Source organism: Paramormyrops kingsleyae, chromosome 1 (genome assembly GCF_048594095.1).
Source record: "Paramormyrops kingsleyae isolate MSU_618 chromosome 1, PKINGS_0.4, whole genome shotgun sequence".
Lineage (NCBI taxonomy): Eukaryota > Metazoa > Chordata > Actinopteri > Osteoglossiformes > Mormyridae > Paramormyrops > Paramormyrops kingsleyae.
This window is the reverse complement of record NC_132797.1, coordinates 29,535,883-29,557,732: the sequence shown is the minus strand read 5'-3', so window position 1 is coordinate 29,557,732 and position 21,850 is coordinate 29,535,883. Positions and strand designations below refer to the sequence as shown.

Here is a 21,850-nt window from a genome sequence, read left to right as displayed (position 1 = left end):
AATGCTTTTTTTGGAACACAACCAATAGGGACCATGATTTTTTGAGTGCCTCGATGTTTTGTTTATATCGTTATGTAAGGTGTATTTATAATTATTTTATATTGGTTTGTTTAAAAAAACTTGTCCAGAAACTTGAAATCCTCTTGCCTGCTGTTTGACGTCTTTTTGTCCTCTTACCACACAGCAAAATTAATTCTGATATGAAATCTCAATCGTTTGACTTCAAAATAGCAATTATTCATTTTCCAAGTTCAAAGAAGGACAGCATACTCCAAAATCTGGAATCGGTATTTAAATGAGTTAAATGATCCATGTTTGTTTACTAAGATTTATGAAAATGGCTTGTGCAAAAAAAAAAAATGCTGTGTCTTGAGCATTCATGTAGATGTCTGTCCCATTCACTCACTCCACGATGACACATATATTACATCTGCAGTCATAAGGCTTCTTCACCCAGATTTGGACGGATGACATTCTTTTTGTTCCCAAGGAATTTGGGGGTCGTGACCCCATTAAAGTAGGGCAGCTAATTGGGCTTCTGAATATCACAAACAAACAAAACCCTGGCTTCCCCAAGGCCGCTGAGGGTTGACATTATGAAGTGGGAACATCTGCTGTTATGGGAGCCGAAATAGCTTCTACTTTCTGGAAGCAATCACTGCAAAGCTCTGTCCTTCTTGGCAGACGCCATGCTGAAGCTCCAACAGTGGAAAAATAAAGTGACAGAGTGAGTTCTGTTTTCCACTCAATTCGCTGGTACACTGAGAGAGATGCCGGTTAGATGTCTCCCACCAGACCACTCAGCATCTCCACGCACTCTGTCAGTATCTTTCTGAACTTGTCATTTCCGACACTGTCAGGCATCTCTGGTTGCATCTCTGAGACTCTCCACATTGACTTGTCAGACTTGGGGCTCGGGGTTCGTCTCCAGGTAAGCATGTTGGGGAAATTGCAGGTTATGCTGCGATGCGCTCAGCACGTACGCCAAGCAGATGGACCGCGTTTGAATGAAAGTTCTTTTATTTTCCGCGGCCAGCTGAGAGCGATTCTGCTGGGTTGACGGTTCTAATGGGGGCTATTTTTTACTCAAACCGGGACTTGCTCTTAATCCCTGAGCAGCATGCTGCATTGGTGCGGCGATTTCCACCCAAATACCGCCTTGCCTACATGTCCTCCACTGCCCCAAATGGGGAGGGGCTCTAACAGCTCTGCACGTGACTCGTGCACCACAGAGTTTTTCCATTAGGCAACTGTTGCAGCTATCCCAGCCCAGACGTCAACAAAGTAGCCTTACTCGGTTTGTCCTCTTAATATTATGCAAATAATAATAATTAAAAAAAACAGTGTCAGAATCAGTTACTTTATTGATTCCATATATAAAAGGCTAAAATGAATGTAAAATGCAAATGTCAATTAAAGTTGTTATAAAATTGTTGTTATACGGTATATTATGTTATATTTTATTATGGTTATGGTAATGATACCACTTCTCATGACACCAGTGCTAATACTGCTACCAAAATGCACACGCCTTTTGAAAGGGAGCTTTGGCAGTTAGCGAACGGCTCTTACTGCCTGCCGATTAACTGCTTAGCCTAAAGGGGGAGAAGAGGACAACAGCAATTAGAATTGGCTTCTTGTCCAGTGTATCGATGGTGAAAACGGCATTTGCCACTTCACGGCACGCCCACTGTCGTCGGAAGGCAGCCGGGATATGTAATCGCCGGCGGAGCTGAAGGCAGCAGGAGTCTAGCGGAGCCGTTATTATCTGACCGCTTTCCAATTATCACGCTGGAAGCTGTGAAATTTCTGCTCGCCCTCGCCTGTGGAAACACCTAAGTTTAATTCCACCATGTGGAGAGGCGAGAGGACAGAGCGGGTTCGGTGGGTGGAGGCTGATGAATAGCTCGGGGCTTTTACTGCTGCTTACAGAGGAGTGGGTTCCATTGGTGGAGATGCCCCCGCTGAGAGGCGTTCAGTTCCAGGTCATTTGCTCTAGGTGGCACTGTGATTGAGATATGGCTCTCATCTGTGTGTCATTCTGAAGGAACACACTACATATGAACTGAATTTAAAGCAAGTAATGTTTCTGTAAGAAGCTCGATCCAGCAGGTTGTAAAGTTAGTTACAGTCTGGGCAGGATGCCAGCTCATCGCAGTACACACGTGTTGACACACGGAGGGCGGTTTGTGGTCATTGAGGTGATTAGATCATGGGAACTAAGCGGGGGGGGCAAGGAAATCCAGAGACGTATGGGAACCACACACCCACACACACACACACACACACGCAAACAGGGCCAGACTCACACCAACTGCACAGGAGCACTGAGCAGCCCACCGCATACGGACAGATTAAGCTCACTTGTTCTCAGCAAGCTGCCTATCAAATTCTTTCAGACTCTGGAGGGTGCATTTCTGATAAGATCCTCATTGCTCTCTCTATTCCAAAACCCTGCAAATGTCTCTCCCTTTTCTGTTTATGACAGCATCGAAGTGATGATCAAATTCTGTGACGTGCTTTTAGCCATTTCAGCGGCATGCGTGTGAACTCGGGTCCATGTGAAGCATGAGACAAGTCCAGCGGGACAGATGGAGTGTGAAATCCTTCAGCAGAGCCACGGAGAGGCGGAGCAGGGATGAGAGTTGGACTGGACTCCTTTGACCCACAAGCCATGGAGGGCTCCTTTTGCGTGAACCTTCAATTAAGCATGGAATTAGTTCCAGTCCAGTTCCATAACGTTCTACAGAGGTTATCTATGTGCCACCAGCTACTATAAATTCTAACTTCTGTGCTGCAATGGAAACCACAGAGGAGATGAAAAGCAGAAGCAGAACCACAACAAAGGCTTTTTTTTGTAATGATTTTTCTGGAATTATGGAGTCATCACTTTGCAGGTCCAGACTAGCTATCGGTCTATCTATCAGTCCGTTGGCCTAAATTGTCCAGAATGAAGGATTATGAATACACAGTGATGCCAGGCGGATGTACAGCATAGAGGAACAAGACGAGCTGGCCTCCTGCTTCAGGCCTGGCATGACTGCCATCTGCGAGTGAGGTGACCAGAGGGCATCGGTACTGTGTGTCCTAGAGCCATTTCCACTCCTGACTCCTGCTGTGCTCGATTTCTGCAAAAAAACGTTTCATATCTGAGGGAAGCAGACGGCGTCTGTCTCCTAGTGATGAAGCATGTTTTCTTGTCCCGCAATTAGGCACTTAATCCATTACATGAAGATAACACAGGAGCTCCCCTTCAAGTCACATCTCCTTATATCTCCAAGCAGTTGGTTGTGGCCCGTCCCTGCTCTCTGTCTCCTGTTGCTGTCTTCAGCCCTGAAGGTTTTACGCAAGTTTTTATTAGCATCTGGATCATAGGTCCCCCATCCCAACGTGTGTTAATGTTACCCACAAATAACATACCGCTTTGTTTTCTGTGGTGATGTATGCTTCCAGAGGTCCACTGTCCACTGTCCACAAAGTAACAACATGCTTAATTATGCAGCTGGTTAACAGGCGGCTGTGGTATAAATAAGATCCACTGTCCAGAATTACACCGCCTCCCATTTCAGCTGGGGTTTTATTTATTTATAACAGGGGTTCATGGATGAAAGCAGCTGACCTGTCTTTCTGACTGGATTGGTTTGTAAGCTCCGGTTTGAAATCACACAGCTTTCACTTGCATGGGGGGGGGGGGGGGGGGCTTACTGATTGTTGGGTCAGCCGCCCCAATCAGGTCAAGGTAACAGATGGGCACCCTGGACTTACTGCTCTCCACGGTGCCCGCTCCGGCGAGGTGCCCCCCCCCCCCATGTTACCATGGTTTCCAGAGGCAGATTCAGTTGGCCACAAGTGATGAGGATACACAAGCACGTCTGATAATTTCAAGTATGATCTGCGGGAGTTACGTAAACAAAATATGCAAAGAGGACCATAGAGAATGGAGCAAACAAGATGGGGGAAAAATATTAGTATTTTTGGAGTGTAATTTACTGCTTTGTTTGTCCCTAAAAGCTGGTCAGGGAGAATGACAGGGTGCTGAAATGGCTGTTGGAGGATTACCCAGCATTCCCCACGGCATCAGCGGTGCCGTCATGCAATCAATCATTTCACATTTTATTCTGGGCAGAGCCTCCTCTCGGCTGGTCTCGAACCCTAATTCCCCCTTTACACTCTGTCAGGCTTTGCACTGCCCTCATTGCTTTGTTGTAGTTCTTGTTTGGGGTCCCCCTGCCCCGGCATGAGCCGATGGTGTCGTGGTAAAGGATTGCTGTCATCCATAATCCCACCGTTAAAAATACCCAATGTGGCCTGCTGAGCTGTTTTCGAGTGATGAGCTTTCAGCGTTCAGAGTGTAGTGAGATGCAATTCCTCTTCTCCAGTTAGGCAAAATGCCTATTCATCTTTGAGGCCGTGCCGTCTTGGGTGAGATGATTAGATTGCTATTGGGCTTTTTTTAATTTGCCCTGTTTTGTTGTTATTTTACAGTAGCGTGGGTTGGTAAAGCAGTATGAATATCTCAGTTTCTGCTTTTGTCTGACTCTGGTCTTGAAGTAGCTGTTGGAAGTTCAAACTAGCTGATTGTGTTTTTTTTTAAGTTCTCTTTTCTTGAAACTGTAACCTACTTCTGCTGAACTTCTCCTCTTCCCTCAGGAACTCCGAAGGGATGGGCCTTTTCTTTTTTAAGGTGTCATGTAAGCCTAATATAGCAGCTGTATTTTGGTCACCTTCATATTTCGACATGCTCGTCTGTTTTCCTAAATTTCTTTTCATTTGCTGATGTTTGTCTGTTTTACAGGGAAACTTTCTCTTGTTTCCTTCAATGTAACCATGTACTGGTTGTAGTGTCTTTACAGAACCTGTGAAGAACGTAAAGTAAATGTAAAAGCAACATATTTCACCCAGTGTGTAGTGAACCTGCAACAGATGTGATCTCTGCAAAAGTAACATTTTGAGGTCAGACGATCTGTCTGTGAATAATAGGGTTTTGTTCTGAGGTTGTGGCTGCCTGCCCTGCAGTGTGCATGTTCTGCCACTAGGGGCAGTCATGTTTCAGAGTTGGCAAGCAGGTGGGCCAGGGTAGGGTTGGGCCACATGTACCCGATGTTGAGTAGGATTCTAGCAGGGGGATTGTGTCCTCTTGTTGTTAATTAAACACTTATATTAAGGTAGTGCTTTTGGACCTCGTAAATGCTTCTCTCTCTCCATGGCTTCTGTTGCCTCAAAATATATCTTAAGCCTCAAGCTGGGCACTCCATGGATTAATTGATTTAATTTGAATGGCATGCCATGGTCGAGCTCATAAAATTTCTACTACCAGCTGCAAATATATATATATATATATATATATATATATACACACACATATATATTAGGGTGGGGTGAAAAAAATCTAAATTTCTAATAGCAATTTCCAATAGTGCTGAAAAGTTCTCACTGGACCTTGTTATTAACAGTTTTCATCTGTCACATCAATGGGCAATATACACTATCCATTTTCTATACTCATCGCTGTTGTGTTTGTGCACTTTCACAACATGATAATCACTACAAAATACCAACGTTCAGGTAACGCAGATTTTTACTGGGTATCAGCCATACACATACATTACATCGCTCTGCGGCTCTATGTGCATTGCGATTAATCACCTGTCACATCAATGCGCAGATCCACGCTACGTATCATCCATATCATAACGCAATGTAAAACTGTTCCTCAGTGCCACCAAAATGAAAAGTATTAAGCATGACAGTCAAAATGGTTAGATACACTATATTACCAAAAATATATGTGACAGGTGAAAACTTTGATCGCGTTGCAGAACCTGAAAATATTAACCTATTTCAAAGATATTTTGCACGTTTAATAATTTGGGGATAATTGTCATAAAAAGAAATGTTCTGATGTTTAGTTATATTGACTGCTGTCATTAAAACATAAAACAAACACATGAACACCATGAATCCTGTCGGTGTCCGTCTGCCCCCCCCCAAATGCTGTAAATCTAGGGGAAACACTGTGTGTGTGTGTGTGTGTGTGTGTGTGTTTCCTGTTGAGTGGAGGATTGTGAATAATAGAGGTCATGCATGTGAAAGTCAAAGAACAGCAGGTGATGCTGGAATCCGCTCTGACTTAAGGTGGCGCTCTTCTGCTTTTCATCTGTTATTCATTTAAACGAAGCGGCTTTCAGAGAAGATGGCGAATGGCTGCTGAAACCTGGCTCCGTGCAGAGATACGAAGCGGCGTTATCTACAGAGCACTTACCACAGTTCATCAACAGAGGGCAGGATTCACACAGTTTTCCGCAAGCGGGAGACGGCAGTGCCTTTATGCAGAGCTGTGAACGGGAAAGTGCTAAATGGTGATTGTGATACAGAGATATTAAAACCAACCTTATGAGATCTACGCTTCCTGTGCCATCTTTGCGGAAAGATTTGTCTTGCATTGTCGTTGTCCCAGGTCATGGACATCCCGGTCAATGGAAGAACTTCAAGGGACTAAACTCTGCTTTTTCCCCACTGACCATAGGTGCAATTTCACGCTGGTGTAATTTCCCGTCCCGTGGAGCTGACAGCTCTGGCTCTGCACTAACCCCGCTGCCCTTCCTGAGCCCACTGCTAATAGAGGATAGAGGACATTAAATCTTACTGATGCCGTTGTCAGAAAAGAATTGATTTGTGCGGATCTGCCCCCTACACATGTCCTTCACTACAAAGAGTCTAATCATAAATAAATCATCATACACGCTGTAGGAAACCTGATCTTCTATCACTTATCCTATTTTACCAGAGTTTTCTTTCAGTACAGTCCTGTTTTTCTTGGACATGGGTAACTCAGCTGCCCCCCTTCCCCAACTACTATCACATGCCTGTAAGTTGTATTGCTTGCCCTGAATCTTGCACAGAATCTGATTGAAGCATAGTCAGCCTCTGCTTTCTCTCCGAATTCTATACCCTCACAAATCCCTTCCTCTATTGGCTGGGAGTGTTGAGATTCCTACCCCTTCAGCCCACTTTGTTCACAGTACCTGGTTACAGGGTGGTAAAGTGCCCTGAAACCCATGATGGTCCTCGTGGGGTTGGGGGGGGGGGCGTTGGGAGAGTCATGGTAACAAACCCCACAGCTCAACGCTAGGCTGGAAGGACAGAACTGGGAGAGTTCCTGTAACTCACACCATTAATGAGGACCTCAGAGAGATCAAATCTGAGGATTGTAGGGTTGAATCTGACCCCACGTTGTCCCTGAGGAGTACGCTTGCCTGGTTTGTCCTGTGGTGTGTGTGTGATCATGCCCTACAGTTGACTTTCTTCCCATCTGGGGATGGGCTTCATGTTGTCGGAAGTCTTCTGACCACAGCCTGGCTGGTTCATTAAACAGGGGGCATGGTCCACAACTGGCCCAAAACTCACCACGCACCAGCTTTGGGGCTCAGCTGGTGACCATCTCAGTCAGAGAATGAGGCCAGAATCTGTTCAGAAGGACTGTGAATTTACAAGCATCACCCCTGAAGCTGTGCTCCTGTTACCAGCTTGCATACTTGGACCTATTCAGTTGCATGGTTCCAACTATGTAAGTTGCTTTGCTTTTGGGGAATGCACCCCAGAGCCTCAAACACCATGACGACAGCCAACGGTTCCTGATTTTCCGATTTTGTTCTTTTCACCCACAGCTTGTGAACAGGTTTGTGAGGTGGGGTCTGTTATGCCTGAGAGGAGAACCATCCTGATCACAGCACAGGCTTGTTCTCAGCCAAAATGCTGTCAAAGGAAGATCAGACCCCTTGCAATTTAGTCCACAGAAAAGGAAGGAGATTTTCAGAACAAAAACCAAAGGGACCTGGCAGCTTTGTTTCCCTGGTTTTGCTATCCTGTAAGGAGCCCTTGTACGCTTGGTCAGTCATGATCAGTCCATGCCTGGACTTTCAGAGACGCAACGCCGCATGCACCAGTCACACTAGTAGACTGGAAACACCGATGATGTAAATGCACCGTGAAGTCGAGGCTAGTATTCTAATCTTTCACATTTCTGGAACTTGATACATTTGTTAAGAGAAATGAAATTCTGCCAAAAAATAGTGGAGTTTTGAGCTGGAGTCCATAAACTGTGACTCTGTGGGAGTTTGACATTTCTGTAAATTTTTCAGCTATGTGTCGCAGGGGCTCATGGCTGGGAATTCTGGGAAACCATACACTCTCAGTTCAGATGGTTAAGCTTCATGTCCTATGAGTGTCGTGCTGCCCTATTAAGATAAAATTAATTACGCATGCAGTTGATTGGTCCTGAGAAAAGGGAAGAATCTGAGACCCGATTTAAAGGAGTGGCACAGATGTTTTTGATGGTTTGGCAGACGGACAGGCAGGGAAGTTGCTGGCTGTGTAGTGATGCTACACTCTGCTTAACCTTCAGCTAGTCTTTAGCTTGTGAAATGTCCAGATTTAATCTAACCTGTGTTTCTGTTTGCGGAGTCCTGTCTCACTCCTCTCCAAGCCCCTGCCTTCAGATCAGGTGGGGGGTGGTCAGAGCCTCCTATCAGAGTAACCCACTCCAGCACCTTCTGAAGGCTGATGCAAGGCCGGTGTGCCATACTTAAACTACAGGCAAAGGCAGACTTAATCAATCAACATCAGAGCAGCCTGTTATCCAGGTCCGATAGCAGGCAGCTTCCACATGCTGGTGTATTTGTCATCCTGACAGCACGATGCCTTACTCTGCTTTGGTTATCAATTGTGTTGAGGACAAAACTTGCCTGTTGACAGACGGCATTTAAGAACAGTGTTTTGTATTCTGGAACTAAGATATGGGAGACAGCAAAAAACCTGTTTTGGGGGAACAATTTAAGGCCCTGAACTCAGAAAATGATGCTTTTCGGTTATTCTTTTGAAGATTTGAATCTATCCGAAGCTCCAATTTGTTCGGTAATTTTCTACAGATTTCAGAGTTATTTTATTTTTGCATTTCCCCAAGTGAGGCAGACTTTCATGAATGCAACCAATCTCACAATCAACAAGCGCAGGCAAGGCGACGATTTAGCTAATCAGAAGACGTATCTTAATTATCCCACGCTGTATCGCCTTGCCGTTAGTCATGCTTGAATCAGTCGCTCCCTTTATCGTCCCCGTAATTATCGCTCTCAGGATCTCTGTTCTCTGGTGCTCATTGTCTGCGCTTCGTATAAGTTGGCAAATTACAAGCACAAATATGCAATTATAGAGCCCTTACATTAAGGCACTGGCTGTGGGGTTCGGAAAAAGCTGGAAGTTTCTAATGGCTTTTAGATCCAGCTTCTAGGTGGTTTTGAAGAAGCAGTTAAAAAGATTATTCGTCCTTGGAAAAAAAAATCTGTTAAATTCTTTTTTTTTTGGATTCTGCAGAGTGTTTAAATGAATTTTTCTGACTTTGTAAATCCTGCCTGTGTACAGCATGTCGACTGTATTTGATTTTTTCTTTGCGGTGTGCTTTGCCAGACTGGGGTGTGTGACGTGGTCTGTCTGACGTTTGGCTGTACCAGGGCTCCATGTAAACACGTATACAGACGGCTTGACGCAGGGCCGCAAATTCAATTTATGTGCCGGTAAAATGCTCTTCCACGCTTCGTTTGATCCGGGGAGCCGGAGAGCTGAGTGGCTGCAGCGGATAGCAGGAATGTGAGCATAGCCATACACTGTGCACAACTGAAACTTGGTGGTTCATTTTTACTGCGTCTTTGGTCCAGTGAGGGGTTTTTAAAAGCTTGGCGCTCTCAAGTTGATTCTTATCGAAGTGCACTATGAACTTTTGTTCACCTCTCTGTTAATGGAGTGAGAAATCCCAGTTGCCGTGACGCCTGCCTGGTTGAATTTCTGTTCCGTATCGTCAAGCGGTTCCGGCCCATCAGTCAGCAGAGGTGCAGGTTTCGCTTGCGGTTTTGGGTTTAGGAAGCACAGTACTGTTTTTCGGTTCTCTCCCCGAGCCCCCCTTTCAACCCCTGCCCCAAAAAGCGGTGCTGCACTGATGAAGCAGAACATTACTACATGCCCAGTGATTCTCAGCACTCAGAGAGGCATCTAGAGCTGGGGGGATGGGGGGGCATGCTCCGGACCTTCTCTCGTGGAACATCTGCCCACTCTGCAGAATCCCTCTATTTGCACTCGAAATTGAGAGACACCGTGTAATATATCACCCCCTCTCTTGGTGGAAGGTGGGGTGGGGTATGTGGTCACTCAGGCGTCGGGCCCAAATTGAAAAAGGACACGACTGAATCTTGGTTCTTTAAGGTTCAGGGGGTAAGGAAAGAAGCCGCACTCCAGGGCGGGGTTTCTGATGCCCTCGCTGTTCCTCTCTGTCTGATGCTGTTTGTTAGCAGCTCTGCTCGTGGCTGCAGGGGAAGGCAAATGGCCCACAGACTGCCGTTAGCATACAGAAAGTATGTTTATTAATTAGTGGCGCAGCATCGCCCCCACCCCCCCCCCATCCTCTGCCAAGGTTATTATTTTGATTTTGGCATTAGTGTATATGCAGATCAGACACCCTCCCACCCCCATTGTTCTCTTTGTTCAAAGACAATAATTCAAGGCAATGAATATTTACCCTAAAATGCACTGTGTGAGTGCATGTGTGTGGGCACCTGTGTTTTTTCCATTAGTAACTCCCCTCGTGCAGCCTGCTTCCTACAATCTGATTGAGCGGGAAGGTTAATGAACACGGCTGGGCTGGCGATGAATTATGTTTCTCTGCCTCATGCCAGTGAGAGGCTTCTCCTGGGCGATGATGGAAGGCTGTTGTTTTTGTGCGAGCAGGGCTAAATATCAAGCTATGATTTCTGATGACATTGAGCGTGGAGTGTTTTCATTGCCCCTTGAATATAATGAATGTAGATGGGAATAGCACTGTCTGCCATTCCCATTATTATCCAGCTTTGGACCATAAGTGATGTTTCAGCCTGTATTCAGTCTACAGGCCTGTCTTTTCTACAGAGTCAGGATTTTCGTTTTGAAAATTCTTTTCGTCCTTTACGTATCTATAACTATGAAATAGACCATGTACATGATTTAAAATGCATATTTGCTGAAGTAATGCTAGTTACAGTTTCAGGTCTGTTACTACTGTAAGTGTGGTAAAAACCCCAGTCGGATGGTTTTGGCTGCATACCAGCCCGGGGTCTGCGCCTGACTTCTGTAGGCTGGGAAGAGCTGGGTGACTGGTTCTCATGCCTTCGGTTCAGGTGTGCAGTTTTGACGGATCGGCCTCAGCTCTTGTTTTAATGGTATTTCCCTGTTAAAAATTCAAGTGCTTCTCCAACTGGCTTCCTGAAGAACAAAACTGCATATTTGCCTCCTGTACCCCAGGGAGCAGCATTGAAATGCCTCCTAATTTGCATTTTTCAAAAGAAATAACAAACTCTGAGAGAAGGGGAACGTGGAGCGGCGGCTGGGTGACAGTGCGGATGTACTAACGGTTGGCTTTCCTACATAAAAATATTAAGGGATAGCTGCACTGATTAGCAAGCACTTTCACACAGAGCCGATTAAAATGTTTAGAAGAGTGAAGTAGAACTTCTCCAGGGACTTAACCCGATAACCTTCTCTCGCCGTGTGCCATCCACTGACATGCTGCCTTCTGAACATGTGACTAAACACAAATTCCTTCTCACAGGGCAGCAGCCTCATAACCGTATGGTGGGCTCCTCATCGCTTTATTAAGTATTATAGTGCTATTAACTGAAGTATTGCAGCAACATTAACATTGGAGGGGTCATACACCGCGCTCCCAGAATCACACTCACACTCAGGGACTGTAAAGGCATGTGTCACAACAGAGATTTTTTTTTTACCTGTGGGAAATGGTTGACGGGCGAACCACAAACCTCTCTCTGTTTGGCGGAGTCTGAGACTTTATTTATTTGATGTTATGGCTGTCTGGGACCGTGCTTGTCGTCTCAGGGACAGGTGCTGACGAGAGGAGCAAGTGAGAAGTGGGTTTCTGTCGGACTCATGTGAGGACGGCCTTTACCAGCATGTCCCAGGGTCTGACGGGGAAGTCTGTGGGAAGTCAGTTTCATCAGGTCACAGAGTGGTTGAAGAATGGAATGGAATAGTTACAGATTTAAGTCGTGGGAGGCCAGCTGCTCATCTGTGTGTTTCAGTTACAAAGAACCGCATCAGCTCTTGGGCTGTAGGACAGTGAAATATTTATCAGTAAAATAAATTTTGGAGCGGCTGGGGTCATTGTCCATCATGCACACCTTCCCCGAAAAGCGCACAGCACAAATATTCTCTCTGCCCTAATGATCTGACATGGGGGAGAAGTGATTATCACTGGATTTATTGCAGAGCATGCGGCCTCGTGTCTGGGTGTGTGATTTTGTTTGGGGGTGGAGGGGGGGGGGTCATTAAATCCAGATGGAGGGGCTAATGGGTTGATAAGCAAGGCAGCACGACCCCCACCTAGATTAGTTTGGCATGACATTCAGGGTAGGTACAAGAATTACATTACTCACCTGATAGGTACAGCTTTCTGTTTAAGGCTCATATAGAACTGCAGATCAGGTATACTGTCGCATATCGGATTAGGTTTAAGAACAGCGTCTCCATGTCATGTCTAGGCTGTCTGAAACCTTTCCCCAATAATAAATTCTGCCGCGATTACAGGATTTTTACTGGTCCTCGGAGGCTTCTGCCAGGGTGGGGACTCCATCTCCTCCCTAGAAGACTTCCCTCAACCCCCTCCACATAAACCAGAACAAGCCTTCCATTACCGTCCCCCTGTGAGGATTACATCTTCCCTTCTCCTGGAGTGCTGTTGTGCTGAGCTGTGAGATGCTGAGTAGTCATTAGCTGCAGCGGTTAAATAGCCGGGGTGCGCCCCATCCGTGGCTCTCCTCTGCCCCGGCGCTCTCCGATGTACCACGACCAGCCCAAGCAGGGGATGACCGTCCGTAAGTCAGCTAGGAGGATATGGAGGGTGAGTCTGGCATGTCTCATTCTCGCTCTTGCCGTGTCTACCCTGACCTTGGGCTCTTGGTAGGATTTGGACCACATTTCTATGCCGGGAGGCATGCGGTGGTGCTGATTTTACCGTGACGTTATGCAATGGTGCGGACTGTAATGCGCGTGTATCCTTGCAACTTTATGCTCCTTGTCAAGCCGGCAGATTGTACTGATCAAGATATGGCAGCGGGGGGGGACAGCTTATCGCTCCCTGGCTTGCTCGAGTTTGGAATTTTACTTTAGAATTAACTTGGGACTGACATGTTACATGCGCTCAACTTCGTTTATCCATTAAATTTCCTACAAAATACCTTGCACATATATGTTATAATTCAATAAATTGAAATCAAATAGTAGTTTCTCTTTCCACTTTCTCTTTCTGATTTCTGATTTTCAAGAGGGGTGACCCATCGTTGGAATGGACTGATGTGTTGTTCTGGATGGGCCTGGGGGTCCTGAATGGTCCTGTGGGTTTAAAATATGGTACTCTGGTGGCACAGAGACTGTATAGACCAAGATAGGCACACCCCCTGTACCTGTTGGGATGGAGCTCATAAATGCAGATATTTCCAGTCAGGCACAGCAGAATGTCAAATGATGCATTTGAACACATTTGGTCCTCCGAAATAGTGGATGTCCCCTCCCAGGAACCCACTGGTCTTTTTTCATTCGCACTCTCTGCAATTAATGAAGCATATGTTTCATACTTCATTACCTCTCTGATACTTTACATGTTATTCCTGTTTCCCCCTCCACCATTCATCTGTTTTGTCCCCCCCCATGACAGTTTATCTTGCCTAAGGAAGTTGTGGGGCTTCCCTAAAACTCCTTTGCATCAGACCCCCTGGACAAAGGATTAGTTGTAGAATTAAACATGGGATTAGTCATGGGATTAGACACAGGATTAGATGTGGTATTAGTTGTGGGGTTAGATGTGGGATATGATGTAGGATTAGTTGGGTGTTCATGTTCCAATGTGCTGCTGAGACGGCGATGGACCTAGAGATGGGGTGACCCCTGACTCCATCATTACACCTCACGCATTCTTCTCACACGTAGGGCATCCATCTTATTGGGATGGGGAAAAGACTCTCTGAGGGCCAGGTCTCTTTGTTTACCGGTCCCCTATCCATTAGGAGCAGCCCGGTGGGCGTGCAGCACACACACGGAACAACTGCTGATCCCTAAGCTGTGTCCACAGCTCTGATCTGCATGTAGCTTCTGTTTATCTGTGTCTTATTATTAGAATTTCAGTTCTACTGGGTGTACTTTAGTCAAACCTAAACCAAATGGGTTTGTGTTCTTTTTTATGTTGATAATGACCTTGCTTCAGCATTCTCTCTTACTGCCTCCCCTTGGTCCCCTGCCCACCATGATGACTTTCTGTCAGCATTACTATCGAACGCATGTGTTGATGTATCCAGTCTTGAGAGGCTCCAGTAGTATCCTATCAGGTTCAGTCATGAGGAGGGACTCAAATAGATCTCACGGTCACCTCGTTTTCAACTTCCACCTAACTTTGCATCCATGGAGGTAGTGTATAGGGGGCATCAGCAGGCTTCTTATCTTTCAGTAGCAGGGTCCTGTCCTGAAATGCCATCAGAGACAGAAGAACTACTTCTTGTGGATGCCACGGATCAGCTATCCTGGGAATCCCTTTGTATTTTAGCCATGCCCCAGCGTCTGAACTGTCAAGGACAGCATTCCTAACATCCATAAACACAATGGCTGCTTGGGTCCTCTCTATGTCACAGTCAGGGCATAGATTAAGGGCCGGAAAGCTAAGAGGCAGATTCATCTGTGAGCTGTACTAAGAATGAGGCCTGTAAACGGCCTGTGTTTGAGGCTGGGTGGAACTGACGCACTCCCTCAGTGGGGGTGCTGTGGCAAAAAATGCTACATTGTGTGTCAATCACTCTAAATTGTCCTTGAACAGTGATTGTGTGTGGCACCTATCTGTACTGCCCCCTGCTCTGCTCCTGTGCCTCCCGGGCCGGGTTCGGCATGGTCAGACGCCAGCTTTGAAAACTCCGTTTCCATCACTGAGATACGAGGCTAAATCCATCTGCCAACACGGAGCATGTTTGAGCTGATCCTACAGGGATGCTCGGACGAGGTGCCCATCGCAGATGCCTGGGAAAGACATCAAGGACACGATAAGTTATTTATCGGCAGCATCAATAATGGGGGAGGGAAATAATAAAAAAACAAGGTCAACAGTCAGCACGGCGTCTTTACGCATTATCAGCCCCTTGGGCATACATCCATTACGGCCTTATCGCCGTACACACCCCTCCTGGACACGCGTCTCCCGGTTCCGGGTCACTCGTGCGTTATCTCTCACTGAGTCAGCAACCTCCTAGCAAATCTCCTGAGGACAGGGAGAGTTGATGGTTTGCTACCGGCTGCACGCTAATGTGCTAATGCCACACGTCACGCCCTAGAGGGCCAAATCTTCTCAGTTTGAACACCCCATTTTCCCATGACCTCATGGGCCTTGTAAGAGCCCTCCCCCTGCAGCTGCACTGCTGATGTGTGCTTTAGGCAGATCTCTGCTTCAATCTTCCATCTTTCTTGCTTCCCCTTGAATGTCCCAGAAGTCCCCAGAAAGGCTGCCTGCCATTTCAGTGGATGGCTGCACGTTTAAGCTACTCAGCAGCAGTGTCGTTTTGTCGTTTTCGTTTTGTCAACGAAAATTTTGACAATAAGTCTGCCATTTCAGTGGATGGCTGCACGTTTAAGCTACTCAGCAGCAGTGTCGTTTTGTCGTTTTCGTTTTGTCAACGAAAATTTTGACAATAAGTATTTGTTGACAACATTTTACTTCATGACTAAGTTGTAATAACAACGTAAAACCTTAACCATATGTATGAGACAAAATAATTTAAATGTAATACACACACATAGACACACATGTGCAAGGGTCATCTTTGAGGGAAGTGCCTTCCTGGAACTAAACCGAGATAAGTAAACTATAGAGGTGCCTGCGGTTAACGCTGTGACCTACGAACAATTTGGTTCACAACGAAAAATTTAGTGAAATAAATGCATTGGTTCACATACAAAATTTGGTCGATGAACAGAATCCTCGACCAGATTCCTTTTTTTTATGGTAGTGTAGCACCAGCGGGGCGTCCCAGCATGCCCCGCGTGCAATTGTAAATAGAAGGACCACAACAGGCACCCAACGAGCACTGAACCCAAATACACAAATGGGAAACACAAGGTTGTCAGACGCCAAACTGCAAGATGCACACACAGTGGAAGATTTACATACGCTAAATACACACGAGGATTGGACCGAGTATACACAAGACACACGTACAACAATAGGGAAATGCAACCATTAACATTAATAACAACAACAATACAAGGGCTAAAAGGAATGTTAATAAAGAACGTGATTTCCCCGGCACCACTGTATCTAGTAAAAGGAAAGACACATAAGCTTAATGCTTAGTCCTAAATGCCACACTGATGTCCCTATTTGTCATTTCAGCAATTTTACTGTATTATATACTTCCTGTTTTTGAAGAAGGATTATTATAAATTGTGAAGACAGGTTTTTGCACTCAGTTAAATGCTTGTTTGATAGTTGTTTTGATGCTCTAATAACAAAAATATTACAGGATAAAATGGCCATACAGTTAAATTTGTTGAGTGTTTTAATGCCCGAATAGCAAAAATGAAACAGGAAAAAGTATAGGTATATGTTGTTGATGTATGTGGAAAATAATTACGACCTGTGAAGGAAATATGATTGTATTGCACTTTTCTGACAAACTTTAGCTGTTCATTTTTTATATATGAATGTAGTACAGTAAGTCAGTAACACATTCTCAGCCTAGAGGACTAAGCATCATAGGGTATGCTTATGTATAAGGTATGCTTAGTTCCCAAGGGAATTTTCACAGTCAGGAGAAATATTCTTCAGCAAAATCCACTTCAGTATCATGAAACTCTATGAAAAAATGATGACTAAAAAGTTGCCTAAAATTAGACTAAAATTAAACATGAGTTCCACTGACTATATCTAAACTAAAACAAAAGACTAAAATGTGACTTTAATCCAACTACGATTTTCAGTAAGTGACAAAGACTAAAACTAAATAAAAAATTCTTGTCAAAATTAACGCTGCTCAGCAGGCAGATTCCTCATTTTAATAGTCCCCCCCCCATGCTGCGTGACACTTCCTACAGAGGGCTTGATATTTTTAACTAGCTAGTAAAACACTGATTGATATGATCCCAGCTGTTGGGGACACTGATTAAGGTTAATTTGGTGATCAGGGCACGGGGCGGGTGACATGTACAGTATTCACACACCATGACACATTAAGGACACATGGTTTTCTGTGGGCATAAACCTAATCCCAACTATGACAACCATAAGCCCTACCCAGCCCTAACTTTAACTATAAGTAACCAAATAAAATACAAGACTTTTGGAATTTTTAGTTTTTTAATTGCAGTGACAAAATTTTTTAAATTGAGTTTCCCCTTTTTGGGACTAAAAAATGTCCCCACAATGTAATATATACATAACCTACACACACATGCACACAGAGCCAGGGGTGGGATTCAAACCATGGCCCTGGGAATGTAAGATTATAATGGGGGACAAACGATGTCTCTTCCTTGATTCATTAGCACAGACTTTGTAAGGACAGATCTCGTGGTGAGGAGGAAAACGTTTTCCCACCTTTAACAGATTAAATCTTCATTCTGTCTGGTGGCTGGCGTTGGGATTTAAAAGAGAAAATTAGCGGGGAGGGGCTGTGTTTCGCTTGTGTGATTTGGAAAATGCCTGAGTCCACTGGGGGGGGGGGGGGATGGGTGCGCCATCGTCGAATGCCCCATGCGAAGGTCAGGCCGCCTCATGGCACGCTTGATGAGCTGTCCCGGTGTGGGCATCTCAAAAGGTAATCAGTCCCCCCCTCACTGAGAACAAGGCAGGCAATTTCATGGCCAAATCAGACCACTGTACAGCAATTACCGGCTGGTGCAGCATTTACCTGACTGCAGATTGCTCCCTTGTCCACCCATGCAGCCACTTCTCTGTGGGTTTAGATTAGGTGCAATGATTAACCACAAGTAACATCTCCCTAAATATCCTTAACGATGTCGAGAGTTTCTTTTTACCTTGGAAGCTCATCACTCAGCGTTGCATAACCTCTATAATGTGTCAATGCTTGCTATATGTCCATCAGATTCTATTCCAGTTTCCTAGCTGGGCACTTGAGTAGTTGGAAGAGAGTGATTTGCATCCTGACTCCATACCTGCCCTTAATCCACACCACTCAGAAAAAGCTTTTCCGGGCTCCATCAACCTGCGTGGGCCTTTGGGATGAAGTTTTGCTTGGGTATTGAAGTCTGATTATTGGTCTTATATGAGACTCTTACTCATGTGTTTACGCCTTCATAGATGAAGGTTTTCATTTGTGTGGTTTTTTTCTTCTAGATTTTTAATTAAATTTTTAATGGGTTCCCAGCCCCGTTAATCTCTGAGATAGGTGATCTCTTAATCCATGGAAGATTCATTCATTCATTCATTCATTCATTCTGTTGCTTTATTTGTATAGTTCTGATGATCCTAAAGAAGTCAGTGTAGTTAAGAGCCCGTGAGTCTCTCCTTGCAGTGCTGAATGACACACTTAGATTGGCAGAGAGGTCACAAAAAGCAAAGTTTAGTCAGTGGAGTATTTGAGTTTGATATCCAAGTGGGCTTCAGTAATCTGGAGCCGCCATGGCTGCCATAACCCCCTGTATTTATCTCCAGTATGAATAGGGTTCCTATTCCTCTGCCAGGCTGCTTTTCACCCCATTTTCTCTCCAGGCCAGGGAGTACTGACAGTGACACTGATGGGGGAGGTGGTAATATTCTGCAGGTTACCAATCTGAGGATAATTCATGACATGTCAGAGAAAGACAGATCGCAGAGAAGCTGGGAAGTTCTCTAAGAAATTATGTGCAGGTACAGCATGGGGAGGTGGCCAGGTGTGGCTCAGTGAAAGCGATCCGTCATCCTGGGGAAAGCGGTAAGTGTGTTTTCAGCCCATTCAGTGAGCTTGGAGCATGGCTACAACTGCCTGCGAGGTGAGGAAAACCATAAACCATTCTTTGACTGCAAATCACCCACTGCTTAAAGATGCCTGTTAAAATTAAGCTGTTTTCATTTTTCCACTTGAAGTGCCAGATCAGTGTGCCACCACTAAACCAAGCCAAAGCCCCATTTTACTGGTTTCATTGTATAGGATGACGTTTTTCTTAATTCCATGAGCATGAGTTTTGTGCTAGAGCTCATGTGCGGTTTTCAAATGTAGCCTAATTATGTCTTGTACAACTTCTGGTCATTGATAATGTAGGATTTTTTTTGTTAGTGTTCATTCATCGATCTAATCAAAGTTGCCTTTAATTAAACTTCATATTTGGAGGACAGTCATCTTCTTGGACATGAAACGGAGAGGCTGTTTGGCCTTTTGAAGAGAGTGATTTAAAAAAATCCTTATCAGCATCCTGGCTTTCTTCTGTCTTTGGCACAGTGTGTAGCCTCAAATAGAGGGCGCAGCACAGGGAAATAAATCACATTCACTCAGGAAAAGACCATACAGAGGAGCAGCATTTTCTGCAGAATTGTTTCCTTTATATGTTGTTAAGCGGTGAAAGACGTACCATGAAGTCCCTCCTAAGGGTGACATCTATACACGCATATGAAAACAAATTGATATTAGGCACAAAACACAAATTCCTTTCCAGCTCAGAACTGAGCTTAATTTGGATGCACTCATCAAACAGGGCAGTAATTAGAGGCAGGCACAGAGGTGGTGTCCTGTCACCATGTCCTCGGTTTGTGTGGAAACAGGACTCTTGGCTGTTTGCGATGTCAGTCACCGCCGTCGACCTGTGAAGTTAACACCACTTTCATGTGTCGTTTTAATGTTCCTCTAGTTTCTAAGTTCGTTAACGCAGATGGATTCTGGCAGGAACAGCCCGACTGCTTTGTTGTGTAACAAAAAAAATGACACGTGCTTTATAGCAAAGGAACAGTGTCTGCAGTGAGCATGTTCTGCATTTTACCAACAAGGGTGTTGTGTTGTGTTTGGCTAACAGCTGATGCGTCAGTACTCTTAAGTGATGCTGACATTTAAACCGTAACAGGGGCGTTCTTAAATCCGAGTGGCATGCTAAAGAATTCATAACTCAGCATTTACCTGACTCATCAGCATTGGCCTCCCTGCCCTTTTTCTGCTCCAATCACATTTGAATATTGTGCTCCAAGGCCCACTGCAGCACTGAGATAGGTGCCAGGTGCACCCAGAGTGATAATCAACCCCATGTCCATCAGCATGTCTGGAGATCTGCCATCGTTTGTGTTTGTTTCCTCTCGGTTGCCTTCCCACTATGCTCTCCAGATGAACAATGCAGGGGGAGAATCATCAGGCTAGCATTTTCTGTGGGGTGTGGGTGGGAGTTCGCTTCTAAACATATGGAAATGCTGTGGAGAGAGGTTCTCTTAAGTACACTTCTTCAGTGGAGTAAATCTGTTTGCAGCCGTGTCCGGCCGTGTAGGTGGATTACGTGGGGAAATGGTGAGCCATGTGCTTTGTTCCGGGTGAGAGGTTCTGCCTAACAACTAAACAAAAATCAGAAGGAGAGAGACAGTAACAGGGTGCTTGTTTGAGAACCTGAACCGAATATGTGGGCACAGGGATGTAAATATACAGGTCCCTTTAAAGCTGGCCTCCCGCTCTATGCTTTCAGCTTGGAATTGTGAGCTGCAAAGCGCTGGGTTCCCTTCCCTGGCGTGCTTCAGCTCTGTGCATGCCATCATGAGGAAAGCTTATTGTGGCTGGATGTCTGTGTCCCTTTCCCCTCTCCCCAGCCGGCCACGCCAGGCGGTCCGTGGGCGCCCCGAGGACCTTGAGGATCTAGTTATCTGTCAAACCAGAATCTCATTAAGTCGGACCTGCATCTGGTGGCTCCGTGGACGGAGGGTCCTTCTTTATTAAACAGGTGTGACTTTTTGAGGAATTCCTTGTGGATGGATGGTGACTGATTCCCCCAGATTTGTCCCAAGCTCCCAGAAAGAGCCACCCACCTGACACACTGCGCTCGCTTAGTACAGCTGAGGCTTGATGTGTCCATTCTTCGCCCATTTGAAGTGTCATCTCCTTCCTGTGTAATTCATCAAAAAGTAAAATAACCAGTTACTTGTTGCTTGCCGTGACAGTTCTGCTTGAATATTCATGGAAATGGCAAAGTATCTCACAGGGTCATTAGCCTTGTTTTTATTACTTTAGTAGTGCAAAAAGGTTTAATTGTGATGAGAATTGGACCTGGGATGACGCTGGTGCACCATAAAATGGTAAACTGAAGGTGTGAAAGTCTCTAATTAGTATAAATATACGCTAAACTAAATCCAAACTCTCTAGTACATTTATTTATTTATTTTTGCCATACATAAAATAAGTTAATTTGTTATTAATTTCAATTATAGGATTAGACTTCCTGTAAGTGAATGTCACAGAGGTGTTGTTTTGGAAAGTTTTTTTTTCATATTGTTTGATAAGGATAAGTTAGAAAGTTTACAGGACACTTAGACGACCTGCTGAACTCATGGGAAATTCGTGTTTACTGTTTCTGGGTGGTGATACTTAGAGGACTGGGAACGATCCATTTTCTGGTTCTGAATGGTTTAGGACAGCAGATCTCTGTTTCCCACAGTCCCAAATGTCCATGGCCATGGTGTTGAAATAAGCCTTCAACTGGGAACACACAGAATGGCTGATTCTGATCAGCTTCAGGGGATTTCGGTCCACTGACTACAGTAGCATCACATTTTACTTATAATGCACCAAACGCACACGAGTACCTACACCTGGTTGCC

The 21,850-nt window shown here is 45.1% G+C and overlaps 1 protein-coding gene across 8 annotated transcripts in view; it reads left to right on the top strand.

Moving 5' to 3' along the window:
• The window catches only part of dpp6a (dipeptidyl-peptidase 6a), a 144,110-nt gene that overhangs the window by 49,046 nt on the left and 73,214 nt on the right, over window positions 1-21,850 (top strand). Inside the window, exon 1 of one of the 8 annotated variants that reach the window (XM_072713211.1) lies at window positions 12,844-12,937. The exons of the other annotated variants lie outside the window; for them this stretch is intronic. Coding sequence (XP_072569312.1) covers window positions 12,875-12,937 — 63 coding nt within the window. The 5' untranslated portion in view covers window positions 12,844-12,874. Of the gene's footprint in view, window positions 1-12,843; window positions 12,938-21,850 lie in introns of those variants that run through there. 8 annotated transcript variants of the gene reach the window in all.